This window comes from Scomber japonicus, chromosome 12 (genome assembly GCF_027409825.1).
Source record: "Scomber japonicus isolate fScoJap1 chromosome 12, fScoJap1.pri, whole genome shotgun sequence".
Classification (NCBI taxonomy): domain Eukaryota; kingdom Metazoa; phylum Chordata; class Actinopteri; order Scombriformes; family Scombridae; genus Scomber; species Scomber japonicus.
Genome location: NC_070589.1, coordinates 14,596,940 through 14,613,058, shown reverse-complemented (window position 1 = coordinate 14,613,058; position 16,119 = coordinate 14,596,940). Strand labels below are relative to the sequence as shown.

Genomic DNA, 16,119 nt, shown 5'->3' with positions numbered 1-16,119 from the left:
AATTATTATGATTATTTATTTATTTATTTATTGTTACCATTAGACCTGCATCGTTCTGGATTGGTCGTTTCATTATGGAGATATGCTGAATATTTTGTTCAGAAGAGCAGGGGAACGAAAAGTTGGTTTGATTTGAGATGGAAGCTAAAATCTCTCTTATATGCTCTTTTTAAAAAGATTTTTTTTTTTTTAAAGACTCAATATCAGCCTTAATTAGTTCATATTTATGTTTTTTACAGTGCAGTCCGGTGTCCAAAGACTTCCAAACCACCCCAAAGCCGGGCGGCTGATTGACAGGATTTGGCTGGCTGTGGACCCTCCTTCCCAGCGTCTCCTCCTCTCTCTCTCCTCCTGTCTTCGCTCCAGTTCTGCACTGCTCTACTCTCTCGCGCTCTCCTCAATCGCAGGGCTGCGCTCACCGACTCGACACCGCCAACAGGGATGCAGCGAGGGCGCAGCGCAGCCTGAAAATGGCACCACCACGCGTCCTGTGGATCTATCCATCCTTTTCCGTCCTGTACTCCCTGCTTCTTTTTCACGCGTTGTCGCCGTGCCGAGCCTTAAGGAATTACCCGGAGAATGAAGGTGGGTGTCCTGGTGGGTTATGTGTTGCCTAGTTGGTTGCGCGCCGTGGTGACGGATAGGAGAGCCCCATCCCGTGGTTCCACTTGCCGGGGAAGGAGCGGCGGAGACTGCCGTTAAGTGCTCGGCTCGGTTATGAATCATGCATAAAGAAAAGCGGGGAAAGGGAGAGAGGGGAAGGGAAAAAACTGTACGTCACGTTTTTCTTTTCCGAGCATATTGACATTAAATTTGTATGACATATACACACAGGCAACCCTGCCATGCTGAAGATAGAGTAGGGTGATGTAGACATTTCACTTAAAGCTCCTTCACATTTTTCTTTTCGTTTACTATTTTTTCTATCAGCGAAAAGGCCTAACTTATAACGATTATACCAAAACAACACTGACATCTGTCAAAATCCCTCTGAATTATATCTAGATATCATTATAACACAATGATAAATGGGTTCTTTTCTGCTGGGGACTACAGCCTTCTGCCTCAGTCTGCAAATGAGGAGCAGCAATTACATTAAATTTGTCACACGCTGCTGCTGAGCCTCTCTCAGTTATTGTATTAACATCGATGCTCGGCCTGAAATTAGCCAATACATTTACTTACTAACTACTCCTGACTGCTTGGTGGGCTGAAACATGGGAACTGGTTTGTTTAATGGGAAGTTGAACTTGCACTAAGTGGAAGAGAGAAAAAACTGGCTGTAGAGGAGGACAGTTTGCACACAGGCAATAGTTTATAAAACAGGTTATTTAAAGCAAAATGGGAAGAGAGTTGTGTAGTGAAGCCTGGTGGCTGTCAGACAGTCTGACTGGAGAAGATACAGACTGTCATTCAGTGAATCATTTCCCTCTGTATTCCCCAAAGCTTCACTCAATCCTGTTCTGCATCGCAACAAAGCTCTCCATCCTGTTATGAGCTGCGTCTCTTTCTCACTCACACTCACACAACTCCACAAGCGTACACAAGGATAGACTGAACAATCAAATGATTCACATCACACAGACACACACAGACAGTGACAGACAGGCCACACCAAAGGTTTGATGGGACCTCCTGTCTCTGGCTGACTTAACAGTATAAGCCATGTGTACATACAGTACATTGCGCTGAATGTATGTCACAGCCCCGAGGAGTTCACACAGAACAAAGGCTCAGGAGGATAGATGGGCAACGAGTGAGAGGGAGAGGAAAGACGGTGGAGGAGGAGTGTTTTAACAGAAGGAGACAACGCATGTGAGGGAGACACTAACACACTGTTGAAATATTCATTGAAAGGAGCATTAATGATGAAACCAACTGGAAGTCAAGGGAAACTCCTGTTGATTTAGATAAACACAGAGTGGCATCTGAGTTGCGATGCGTGCATGTGTGTGTGTGTGTGTGTGTGTGTGTGTGTGTGTGTGTAATCACGCTCAACTTGAGAGTCTGTGAAGTGATTGACTCTTCAGATCGATTTGATTGTGAACACACACTTTTCAAAGAGTGTGCAAGGCAGAGTGTGTGTGTACACTTCTGTGTGGCTCACTTGGTCTTTCATCTCTCTGTCCTGCTGCTTAATACTATTGGCCTAATTGGCACCTTTAAGCCCTGTGTGTGTGTATGTGTGCGCATGTGTGTCCCCCGACAGGACAGTAATCCAATGAAGTCATTTTTGTTGTGCTCTATGCTCTGCTTTTACCTTTTGGCCTGCCAGTTTGCCTGCTGTGACTGCACGCTTAGCTCAGGGATTGCTCCCTTCTTTCTGCCAATGTGTGTGTGTGTGTGTGTGTGAGTGTGTGTGTGTGTGTGTGTGTGTGTGTGTGTGTGTGTGTGTGTGTGTGGTTGTGAGAGAGCACCTTGTGTTTGTCTATGAGGATGCCTATTCTCCACCCACGCTCAGTAGTCTTGTTATTCTAGGAAATCCTCCCTCTGAGTCTGTCTAGTAGCAGAAGCAAGACTGTCATAAAAAGATGCAGCTCTCAAGGCTCAATTAAGAACATAGTCCCTTTAATAGAACTGATAGTATTAGCAGAAAGTAGTCTTAAGTTGTCAACAATCTTAGTTTACTACCAGAGCTATTGATCTAATCCAAAATTGTTGGCATTTACAAGAAAAGCAGTTGCGAGGTTTGGACTGGTGGAGCATGGTTCATCAGAATTGAGAAGATTGATTGAATTGTCTGCTAACTGCAGACTAGGAGAAACGATCCAGAGTGGGAAAGGGTTCATTCATAAGTTGTTGTGATGAAGAGTATCCCTATAAAGGTCTTTGTTATGAGAGAGCAAGAGGAGCGGGAACTGATGAGTTTTTGTGAACCAGCAGAGGGAGCCCCACACACCCTATGTCTGAACCCTGAGGGCACACTGATGTAAGAGCAGGGTAGCTGCTCGCAGGTCTTCCCTTGGTTCATTCTTATCCTGCTGCCCCCCTGACATCGTAACTTTTTATATTGATTCACTCTTGCACAATGGACTGACATGTTTCAAACCTTTTTTTCATTTTATCTCGTTTTCTCAGCATCATGGCGGAGAAAGCAGCTATCACCTCTTTCTATTTTCGTGCCTTCCCTCCGTCTCTAAATATACCTCCCCAATCTTAGTAAACACAGACACAAGATTGGAGCCCTATACTACCTTCCACTGCGACTGTGATTATACTAATAGAGGCAAATGAATGACTTGATTCAAAATTCTGCCTGAAAACTATGTGCAAATGGGAATACAACTGAATTAGTAATCAAATGAAAGCAGGGAGGGAGAGGAAAAACAACAAACACAACACAGCAGGGGAAAATATGAGTCACCTGTGGTTTATGTTGTAGTTTAATCTGTAATCAGCTTTGAAACTACAGTATGCTTGAGGCTTTTCATTGGATCGGCCTCAGGTTGCTGGGGAAAAGGGGTGCTTCATAAGGTTAACATGAGGGTACACAGTCGGTGCAGAAGCAAGCGTATGTAAATCATGCCCTCTACTTCCACACACATCTTATGATTCACCATGATCCTGACTGTAGTATAATGTTAGGTCAAAGGTCTCCTGTGGTTTAATTGCTTTAATCTATAATGGCTGCTTGTAGTTATCGGCAGAGCCATACCTCACTGAGTTTGTGTGCGAGTCCAAGAGATTGCCGTGCTCCCATGTAACAACCGTGACCTTGGACAGAAGAGGATATAGATCTCCGCTCTCATCAGAGAGCAGCAGAGAGAGACAGCAAGCGCAAGAACCCTCCTGGTTTTCTTTTCTCTAATCCCCTCCTTTCAAATCTGCTCTGCTCTATTTTACCCCCCATGTCCCTCTCTCCTGGATTGTTTTTCTTTTTTGTCTTTCTCTTCTCTTCTCTCTCTCCATCTCTTTCTGGCCTCCAGTAGCAGTTGGACAGGATCCTATGTGTTTTCTGTAATGAGGTAGAGCTCCAATATCTGCTTAACACAGGGCCAGTCTCACGCACACACATGCATGCACATGGATGTAGGTGCACACACACATGCGCACACACACACACACACACCCACCGACATACACTCATCCTACCCTAATGTATGGCTGGGGGGCAGTTTGGTGGGCTTGGTCCAGAGAATAGTGTCACGTATTCCCGGGGCTGGCTGATAGATGGGGTTATAAATACAGCTCAGTGACAGAGAATGATTCTGCTGTGAGGGTTTCACCTCATGGATTCATTGTGTGTGTGAGAGAGAAAGAGAGAGAGAGAGAGAGAGAGAGAGAGAGAGTAAAAGAGAGAGAGAGAGAAAGAGAGAGAGAGAGAGAGAGAGAGAGAGAGAGCGAGAGAGAGAATGAAAGTATAAATAGGAAAGAAAAAGACAAATTCACAAGAGAGAATCAGTGAGACAAAACAAAACAAAAGGGGGGGAAAAAGGACAAGCAGAGATATGTTCAAGACAGACCGACTAACATACCCATTTCTCTGTGGTCTAGTGAGCAGAGCACCCGTAACAGCACCCAGAGAGCCTTTGTGTTGTATTCAATGGTAGTCAGTGGTTGCTCAATTTGATTTTGTATTCAGCCCCACCCATTCAAATGTAATTCATTTTTGTTTGTTTTGTCTTTTTGTTTTTCTGTTTTGAAGGGAGAGGAATGTTTTCTTTCACATCCGTCATGATAAACTGTTAACCCTTGAAAGTCCCTTTGGCCATGTTTAAATCAACAGTTTGACTTCACAGGAAACACGCATACTTGCTTTCTTGCAGAGAGTGAGATGAGAAGACTGATATTACTCTCATATTTGTACAGTATATAGCCGGCTGATGGTTAATCTAACTTGACACAAAGTGTGGAAACAGGTGGAAACTGTGGAAACTGTGGAAGCTGCGATCCAGGCTAGCTGTCTCCCCGTTTCCAAACTATCTTTCTAGCTGTTGCTTCGTATTCACCGTGCAGACATGATAGTAGTATTGATCCTCTTTGCTCATCTACATCTCTGTAAGAAAGCAAATGAGTGTATTTCTCGAAATGTCAAACTATTAATTTCAGTCAGAAAAAAATCTAGTAGGTATTAACGTGGAATAAAAATCGACATTTAAGTGTCAGTCAAGCTGATATCTGCACACTGCGTTGTTAGAGAAGAACGCACAGGCTTTCTATCCATTAAATATTCAATTAATGTGTATTTGAATTAGTGTTATGTGCATACACAAGGTTTTTTACACATTATTTCAGTAGCGCCATGTTGGTGAACATGTGTGCGTCTTAACCAACTGGAATTGAACATGAACAGCTTTTAGGCTTGGATGATTCCCGTTAGATGAGGAGTTCTTTAATGTCAGAAGAAGCCTTCCCTCAGTGTCTGATGTCAGATAGTTGGAGTGAAGTTTGGGTATAAGTGAGCTCCCCCTCCCTCCACCACCTCTGCTGATCCCTTCCCCCTCCGAACAAGCCCTTAACTGCTGGTCAAATCACTGATCGCTGGGCCATGACCACATTCTACCAGCCACCCTAACACACACACACGCACGCACACACACACACACACACACACACACACACACACACACACACACACACACACACACAGACACTTCCCCTTTTCCTTCTTCCCATTCTTCTCCCCTCACTGCCCCTCCTCACTCACACACACCTCCCACCTCCTGTTTTGACCTTTAATTTGACTAAATTCAATTCGGTTGTTTTCTTACCTCCACCTCTTCCTCTCTCTCTCACTGCTTTTGTCTTGTTGTTTGCTTTGCTGTCTTGTCTCGTGCCACGGCTGGGAAAGGCTGCATTATCCAGTATTACAAACAAACATCCGAGGATTTGGAATGTTTGCCGACCGGTGCTCCAATCTTTTCTCTGCTTATGAACATCTGTGAAGATATCATTGAGAACATAATACCAGAGTTTAAATGTCGACAAACAATCATACTGCTTCCTCTCAATTGCAGTTTACAGGAAGGAATTCAGTTTGTGCTTGAACTTTATCAAATGGACATACCGTATTATAAGTGCTATCTTTTCTTATAAAAGATGAGCTCATGCATCCATGTCTGACGCGCTCCATAGTGACCATAAAATCCAACACTTCTCTCCTCTTGTTCAAGACATTTATTTCCAGCTTGGATTGACAGACAGATCAAATCCGTTCATTTGTCTTTTTTCCATACGTTCAAACAAAACAAAAAACAAAAACAACACTAGCAGTGGTCTAAAACTGTATGGCTGCGTGCCTGCAAACCGAGAGCCACAAGTATATTGCTGTGAGCTGTTAGATACAGGACCTCCAGGAATCAAACAGAACAATTACATTATTGGTGATTTGTTTGAAGTATTAAAAAGCAGTTTGTTTCACTTTTCTTGACAATCTACTTTCTCTGATAGCTTGTATTATGACTGTTTTCTCCGAGAAGTACAGGCAGAAGTACCCTGATACTCTAACAGCATAGTAGTGGATAGCTGGTTGTATAAAGTGTCCAGTTTTGACACTGTTGGCATTGATTTGTTATGACTACAATCTTTCCTTAAACTTAACCAAGTAGCTTTAGTTGCCTAAACTTGAACAAACATTTACTGAGGACACGGCAGTCCAGACTCCAGAAAATGAGTCACTTGTTCTGTTGAAAGTGGGGAAGATGACAATATGAAGCATTTTGGAAATCAATGATAAACAGTATATTTTTTGGTTTAAATTGAAGGACACCTACCCATATTGCTGTAGCCTCCCAGATGTGACTACGCCACAAGCTAAACGCCCCTCTTCTTGTCCCTTCTAACAAGATTTGTAGAGTGTTTTGTTTGTGTGTGATATATATCAGACACCCGTTTCAATAGACAAGGAAAGCTTATTCCATTGACATTTTATAGACTATTTTGATTGTCACGGAAATACGGGACAAAGTGCGTCCCTTTTCAGCTCAATACGGGACGCGTAATTTTGTTTCTAAATACGGGACGATTCTGTTTTTCAAGGGACGGTTGGCAACCCTAGTCATGTCCAAGCCAGTTAGTGGTTTGTTGAGCAAAAATGAAGCTATTTTTAAAAAGCCAATAAATGTTTCTTTGTTTTCAGTCAGTCTACTAGTACATTTCTCTCATATTTCTATAGTAAATGCTTTCTCTCTCATCCTTTTTCATTTCAGTGTTTTCCCAGTGATGCTTGTTCAGTCTCTGTTTACTGCTTGATGGTGTCTGCATCAGTGCAAATTAGTTTAGGTTTGATAGAAGCAGCAGGGCAGACAGACAGGTTTCTAGACAGACAATTATTGTAGGTGTGTGGTACTGACAGATGTCGAGGTGTGTGTGCACGTGTGGTATAGTGGCAACCTGTCTAAGCGCACTTTTATTTGACATGTGATTTCCTATCCGTCTCCACCGCTGTGGCTCACTCCTGAGATTCCAGGCCAATTTACCCTCCTGTGACCAACCACTGTGTGACAGCACTGTGTGTGTATGTGTGTCTCCACAGGGTGCAAGGGCTCTTGTCCCATCAGGAGGAATGTCTTAAGAACTAACAGAGCATAAAAAAGGTCAAGATGAAGCCCATAAACTGTAACAAACAAATGGAGAATTTAAAAAAAGACAGAATTGCAGAATTAGCTGTCCTGTGTCCTATTAAGGAAAAAAAGCTTTATCTGTCGCTGCTCATTCACTCTTTTCATTCCTCATGAGGTATTTTAATTCAGTTCTTTAAATGAATGGTGGGATGCGTCACAGTTTGAGTGTGTGGAGGTGTACGTGTGGAGGCGTATGTGTCTGTGCTTTGTACTGTGAGTTTTTTCTGAATTCTCAAGGTCTCTGGTTTGTGTGTGCTTATGTGTGTATTTGTGTGTGTGTCAGTATGTTTGCGTGCATGTGTGTTTGTTGCTCTTTGCTCTTGATGAGTTGTTGGCATACTGGTGGAAGAAGCTTATTAAAAAAAACAAGTGTCTGAATCAGACTGGTTGTCACAGTTCAACACTACAAGCATTCAACCAGCAGACAAACCCTTACACACACATACATACACACATGCACACACACTCCAGAGCCTCTTCAAGCGACAAACTAGGGCAGTGCTCCTGTCATAGTCTGTCAGAATGGCATCTTTTCTGTTCTGCTAGTGCTGCCAGTGTATATGAAATAGCAGAGTAGGCTAATATATCTTTGCTACAGTGGAAGGGGGAGGGGGGGGGGTCCAAAAAGGCAACCACAAGGAAGTAGAGATCATCACACATATGAATATTTTTTATAAACATTTTTATATTTTTAGCATTGTGCACCATCTGCCTTTTGGGTCAGGCATTGGAGAATGAGGTTTTCAATAAACCTTCCCTAAAGCAGCTATGTTCTTACACATTTGTGACTTCAATATATCTAATAGCTGTTATCTTGAAATATTGACCGTACATATAAAAATTTGGTGTCTTTCATTGCTGCTGGATTACTCATAAAATTCAACCTCACAGTTTAGACATACAGTAAGAGCTTTTTGGTGAATGGTGCAGATGTGTTTGCCTGCTCGTCTAGTTTATTTATCTCCTACAGACATTTGGCTCAGTTGATCTGTTTGTACTGGATTTAAATGAAGCAAAAGCCCCCCCTCTTCATCTTAGTTCAACTGAGAGAATGTTGCAAGTAAATGATAAAAACAGAGCAGACCAAAGTGAAACAGTGATGTAGTTAGTCAATTTGCATTTTTACTTGCTTTGATCAACATTTAAATAATTAGATTAAGGCCGGCTTGATGTGCTAAACATCTTTATCATTTATCACAACATTTGCACTGCATTCCCAGTGTGTCAGTAGCTGCATCAAGTTACACTCATCAGTTTATTTTGACTGATAAGCATTTTAGTCACTTATTAGGGAAAGTGTATAGCATGTTTGCACATTTACACCTCTATGTAGTAAACAGAGTAAACAGGTCATTTCACATGTTTCCTTCCTTTCTTTGACCCATCAACATCCTGCCTACTCTACTGAGTCACCATATTGGCTGCCTGAATGTTTCTGCATGTATTTCTCAGATTCTTTTCCCTTCTCCATCTTATCATAAGTAATGGAAGATGAAAGCAACAAGCAAGAATCAATTTACCCTCTGGGTACCAATGTCAGACTTTCCCTTTCGCTTGAGTGTGTAGCTCATTGCAGTGTTAATCACTATGCCGTATATTATTATATCATCTCTTAATAACTATGTGACTCAAGTAGAAGATGCACCTTTGCAAATGAAAAGGAATCAAAAGCCTTGACATACTGTTAACATGCCTTATTATCCAATTTAGTTCTGTGTTGGTAACCATCACTTGAAGTGTTTATAAAATCAAACTCACACAGTTGTGAGATAAAGCTGTTTATCATACCAAGCTTGTTGTTGTGTATAAGATCCTTCTGGTCAAAACTAATACAGATTCAAAAGAGAATTAATCAATTCAACAAAACTTTTATCAGCCTTGATCTTCAATTTAGCAGGAAATTATATGCAGTTATTATTTTGATAATAGTTTGATCAGACAATTCATGATTTAGACACCCAACTACCATTTATCCATGCATGTTAATATCTTAAATTAAATTTTATTCATTTGTTTCACAAAATCAGCTTTCAGAGCACTGATCATGTCTGTTACTCATTTGTATAGCTGTAAACTAATCATAGGATGACACTTCATACAACTGATTTTAATCTATATAATTGAGTCCGACCCAATGTGGAATTTAATTTTGTGTTTGTTGAAGTGTGGAGGATCAACATAACATTTATCTGAACATAATGGTTAGAAGGCAGCAGCAATTGAACTCAATCAAATAATAATTAGTTTCTGAATCAATTTTAATCCACTGAATTATTCCTACACACATTCAGTTTACAGACTGCTATTACACTCAGAGAAGAATAACACTTTTCCTCTGAAATCAAGCTACCCACCAGCCCCCCAAAAAATCTTATTGAAAAACAAAATGACATTTATTGGAAATATGCCTGCTTCAGGGGAAACACGTCCCATGCAAAGTGTGAATACAGATCTGCTGCAAACTAACAACGCCCGCAATGTGGTAACATATTTAACTGTGCCTTGACATGCGCTTTGTGAGAATCACTAGTTGATTAAGTGATTGCAATCAACACCTTAAAAGGGACCAATTTTCAGTAGCAGGAATGGCTAAGGAATAATGTCATCAAACGTTCTCCCTTGTGATAGAAGATAATTTACATGTAGTGATATGTTCATTAGGTCAGAATGTTCACTGCTGAACCCAGAGAAAGCATAGCCCTTTTACCAAAAATCTGTGAATTTGTTTGACTTCTTGCAAATATTAGACAAAAACCCAATTTTGGTTTATATGTTTGCTAAAGATGCAAAAAGGAGTATAAAGACCCTATTTGTACTACTGTAGAAGTTTGATAACATTCCAGGCATTATGGTGGTCCCGTTAGTGCCTGTACTAAGCCATTCGGCTGATGGCTCTAACTCCACTATTTTCTGACCAAATGAAAATAAACGGCTGAGGTGGTGTTTAGATAGACCCCATGGTGCATATGACGCTAGGTCGAAATTACGCCGAACCATCACTTTAACATCAAACATATTTGTGAATTTAGTTGTATGAACTAGTGGAGCAATTAAGAAACAAAATGATCTATGTACTAAAATGCAATATTTTCAATTACAAAAGAAAACACACCTCACATTTATGTTGTAAAAAACAAAAAGGTAATCTATTAATAATTTAAAATGAAAGTTAAATTGCTCACTGTCTTCTCCCTGACTACACGACAGAAATGTTTTGTATTGCATCTACCTCAATGAAAAGCTGCACTCACAGTTGCCCCCTTCCTGTAATAGTCAAGCAGAGTACTTACTGTTGTTTATATGCTTAATAAAAACATCTCTGAGGAAGGAGGCTTGCCTAAGCAAAAATAATGGAAAGGAAATAAGGAGAGTAAAGATATAACACACAGTGTCAATAAAATGAGATGAACAAGGAATGAGAGTGCAGATGGAGAGACAAAAACGAGAGGAGATGACTGATTGAGAACCTCTGGTGGGTTGTGCATGAGATAATGGGGGACTGATGAAAAGATAGCATGGGTGGGTTTGTAGCAGTGTGGCCACGACGCCCGTTTGTTCCTAAAGTTCAGAGCTCAACTCTTCGCACTCCTTCATCCTGCTCTCCATCGGCCTGTTTGTTGCCCTGACAACACTCTCACTGGTTGAACTGCACTCTCAGTGGAGTGGAAGCAGGGGAAGGTCTGTGTGTGTGTGTGGCGTGGCACTAATACTTCGATATCGTGTGTGTGCGTGTGTGTGTTATACAGTTGTATAGCTGTTTTATTTATTCCAGAGGGGTGTGTTTGACTGCAGTATGTTATCTTGAGCAAACTGCAAAGCTTTGTCCTACTAGAGCATAAAATTGCATTATGTATTTTCTTTTCCAGTTTTATTTATCTTTGTTGTTGTCTTAAAAAAGATTAATGACTCTCTCTGATAAACTCAAGGATGAAATGCAAAACGAGGCAGATTTGTATAACAGAAGAAAAAAAGAGAAAAAGAAAAAGAAGGAGCTCATTTGAATTTTTCTCTTCATTTAGTATCACTAGAAGATTTTCTTAGCCGTGTTTGTCACTAGAGTACTTTGATCACTGTAAAATGTGGTGATCAGCAGTTTCTTGCAGCAGGAAACACAACTTTTTGGTGTTTGGGGAAATAAAACCTGAGTGAATGTGGTATTTTTAAAGATAAAAGCCAAAAACAGTGACGTGTATATAATATGAGCACGTTGAATATGGTATTATATTTTGTGTGCTGAGCAGAAATGATCTAATGAACTCCTTATGAACTCACATATTGTACTCTATATTGAATCTATGTGGTGGTCTTATTGTGCAGTCTTTTTCTTTGTGGCACTGGAACCCTCTTAATGTATGTGTGTCAGTTTGTGTGTGTGTGTATGTGTGTGAGTGTGTGTAAGCATCCTGGTCTCTTTGTGTGCCAGTCTGGCTGTTGGCAGCGCCGTTTGATTCTTGGCAGGTGGATCACAGCTTCTTGCAGCCCTGCTGAAACAGTGGATACAAACCAGAGAGAAAGAGGGGCAGAGAAACATTAACAGACAGGAAAGGAAAGAGAGAGAAAGAGGAAAAAGACAGAGAGAAAGAGAGGACCCCAGAGGGAGGAAACAGAAGTGAGAAGAAAATAGACAGACACAGAAGGAGATGAAAAGACAAAGAGAAAGAGATTGAAAAGTACTGTTTCTGTACAGGGTTTTATAAGTAGTTGTAATTTAAGCATTTTACTGCATTTGTACAGGAATTTCTGATCTACACATATTCGTCACCCCTCCTCCTCCTCATGTTTCACTCACAGAATGTTAACGTCACATTTTGATGCTGAAAATCAATAACAGAGCATGTCTCCCTGTAACCAAACAACTCTCACAATTATCAGGTCACATGTGCATGTGTATGGATTGTGTTGAAAGCCCAGGGAAAATCAGAGAGTGTGTGCGTGTGTGTGGATTTGTTTGTGTGTGCATGGAAGTTGTATTTTTTGGTAGAAAGGCTTGAGAGAGCAATGACAGCAGGTAGAGCTTTGTTTCCATGGTGTCACTGAGTGATCAAATGTGGAAGGTGCTCCACTGTGAGTATGAAATGTCATGTTTAACAGCTGATTAGTGTGGATATTTGGTGTGCGTGTGAATATGTATGTGTGTGTGTGTGTTTGTGTGAGGGAGGGAGAGAGAGCAAGAGAAAGAGAGAGAGCAAGAGAGAGAGAGAGCGAGACTGGTCATTAGATCGAACATGAGCCTGGCCTGAGTGATGAGCTTGGTGTTTTTATTCCAGGCCAAAGCAGGCCTGGCCCAGGCTTAGATTTCACACACACACAATTTAGCCAAATCCCTGGAGAAAGACAGATAAAGAGGAAGAGTGAGGGAGAGAGCATTTTGAAACAGACCGTTTAGACAGAGGTGTGGCTTTGTGTTGTTTAAGGAAAAATGTTATATGTTTGTAATTTTTCTGTTGTTCTCCTCATCTTTGCCACCAAACGCACCCACAGGTACACTCACATATTCTGGCTGTGTCAGCAGACAGGAAGCTAAAGCTAATACATAATTGATGAGTTCAGTCATTGATTAGAAGTGATAAGTAGTATTGACAGGAGGTGTGAGGGAACGAAAAAAAAGTGTCGATGTGCAGGTCTATGTATGTGTGAGTTTTCCCAGTGGGCTGTAAAATGGATTTAGAAACATTAGTGGCCTTGGTAACATATTGTCTTACTAGGTTACTGTAAAGCATGTTTGCCTGTTAGGAGAAGTAACACAAAAAAGTAGGAATATTGAGCCATGCAAATAGTTTTGGTTTTCAGACACAGTGGCTATTTCAGAGATTTCTGCCTCTAACACAATACAATGGGGTGATGAAATTTCATTTGTGGGCTTCACAAATTTGGAAAGTACCATATAAAAGAATAATTCAACATTTTTGGAAATAAAGTTATTCATTTTCCCTCAGAGAGTTAGATGGGAAGACCAATACCATTCTCATGTCTGTGCATCAGTTATAGAGCAGGAGACAGGAGGTTATTAGCATAGCTAAGAAATAGTTATAGCATATAAAACTACAATTTGCCTTTTTTAGATTTCAGTTTGCTATCAGACAGAATGAACAAGATACAGTATTTTAATTATGAGCTGTTGAAGTGTTGGTAACTTTTGACAGTACCAGCTGTTTCCCCTGATTCCAATTTTTATGCTAAGCTAGGTGAGCTACTTCCACAGTCCACGCACAGACGATTGATATTTATATCTGTGCGTGGGTGTACTAATCTGAAGATTTATAAATCTTCACATTAGCACACCCACTGAAAACATTCCCCTAAGGATATTCAACAGAACATGTTGCTCTACAAACAATTTCTTTCATATGAAGTAGTTTCAATATCACAGATAATTAATTTAAATTGAATTCTCCAATGTTTTAAACAGCAAACATACCACTCATGTCACTCATTGTTTTGGAAATCTCAGAGGCAAATATTTTACACCAATACGGACAAATAAGAACAAGACTACCTGCATGGTTTGAGAGGGGGGTAAGATGGTGGGAGTAAGTGAGAAAATATGTAGGATTTTTAGTATTTTTTGTGGCCCCTTTAAACATCAGAAATAGCTATTCAACTATCAGACAATTTTTCTAAATTCTACAACCCCTGTTTATGGGTAGCTTTTGTCTCTGTACAGAGATATGAGTGTATGTGACTCCCCAGTGGGTCCTAAAATCACATATTATTATACTATTATGTCCTATTTCTGTACACCACCCAAATGCCTGTGAACTCAGGAGAGCAGTCTAAATGGTCCTCTTCAGTCTGTCTCAATACACACACGGGCTGGAGGCTACCTATGACCTTTTGCTTCTCAGCACCTCTCCTCCACTGTTTCTTTCTCATCCCTCTCTTTTTTGTCTCTCTCTATCTCTCTTTGGGTTTGCTCTGCAGACCCTCTCCCTCTGTATTTCATTATACCATGTGCACTATTTTCGGTGTAGCTGTTTTTTCACGCATGTACACACTGCTGCATGCAGCTACACGCAAATGAGTGTGCCTTTATGCGCGCATATACGTGCATATACGCACATATACACGCGCTTATACAGCATGACATACCTCCCTGTTGTCACGGTGTGCTGAGCTGAGGAGAATGGCTGCGATTAAGTTAGAGCTGATGAACAGCATGGGTGCGAGAGGAAGACAAAGAGAGAGATGTGAAAAGCGGAGGTTGGACCAATTTTACAGGCCCTTTGTTATACCTACAGGCAGTATGGATACACAGAGGGGCCTGTAAACAGAAACACACACTTCTACTCTCATTTCCATTCAGGAGGACAAACTGTTTCCTTTTTACTTTTGAATAGTTTTTGTAGGTCAGTGCAGCTACCTTATAAGAACTGGAGGCAATATGTAAATGTGCTGCTTTTAAGTGACGCGTTCAGTTTAAATTGTGTCAGATCAGCAACTTAGATGTCTGAGCTGTGGACTGAAGGCATAGGTTCAAAGATTTCGATAGTGGGAGGATAACCTGGTAGAACCACAATGTGTGTGACTGAGAGAGAGAAGAAAGAGAGAAGCAGCCGTCTCTGCAGATGGATACTGATTAAATATTGATGGTCAGCGGTGTTGAGGGCTTGATTAGGACCTGACTGGGCCAAGCCTCAACAAGAACACACACCCCAACATGTGACAAAAACACACACACACACACACACACACACACACACACACACACACACACACACACACACAGGTGAAAAACCTTACTCTAGAATCTGAGCAGGTTTTCATTAGGCCTCCTGCTGGTCAACTTACTACTTTCTCTCTTCACCTTTCATTTAAACCTTCCTGTATTTTCCTTCCAATTCCTCCTGTCTATATTTTTTCTATATATAAACAGAAAACATCATGTCCTGTCAGACAATGTTTTTGTTTTTTGTAATAAGGGTGAATTCATCCAAGGAAAACAGTATATATGCTCAGCTTGGAATTAAATCTCTCACAATGGGTTTATGGAAGTTTTGAGGGATGTATCAAAATATCCTTCTCTAACCACTCCTGCAGCATAATCACGCATAAACCACTTCAAGCCCATGACAGAGTTTGGATAAAGTGGTTCTGACCAATGGAACAGCTGTGTGATGCACACTTGTGCAAACCAATGCATGTCTGTCTGTGTGCTTGACATGAGATGAAAAGACAAAAGTGGTGGTTCATGCCATATTTGCGACAGTTTGGAACACACTGGAGATGAATGTAGAAGATTGTGCTGCAGTTGTGGTTTGAGCAGTTTTTGTAAATATTTTTGATACGTTTTATGTGGCATGAAAACTTGTCAGCATTGGAAGCTGTCATAACCAGCTTGAATATAACCTAACTATAGGCTTTTTAAAAATCTTTTATGAACACAAACTACCAACTTTTTTCAGCTATATAATGTAAATGTAAGATATTCTCTTGCTTCGGGGTCCTGTTGCAGTTTCAGATTCACTGACTGACTTTCTATCCCTTGAACCATAACAGCTGCAGCACAACCACAGTAATCTTAAATTTGAAATTATAGGTTTACCACTGCTTGTGATTT

General features: G+C 40.8%; 1 protein-coding gene across 1 annotated transcript in view; it reads left to right on the top strand.

The window, feature by feature from the left end:
• Positions 1 to 470: 470 nt before the first annotated feature.
• epha4b (eph receptor A4b) overlaps positions 471 to 16,119 on the top strand; it is an 84,477-nt gene continuing 68,828 nt past the window's right edge. The window contains exon 1 of the mRNA XM_053329373.1: positions 471 to 585. Within this exon, the coding sequence (XP_053185348.1) occupies positions 471 to 585 (115 nt within the window). The remainder of the gene's footprint in view (positions 586 to 16,119) is intronic.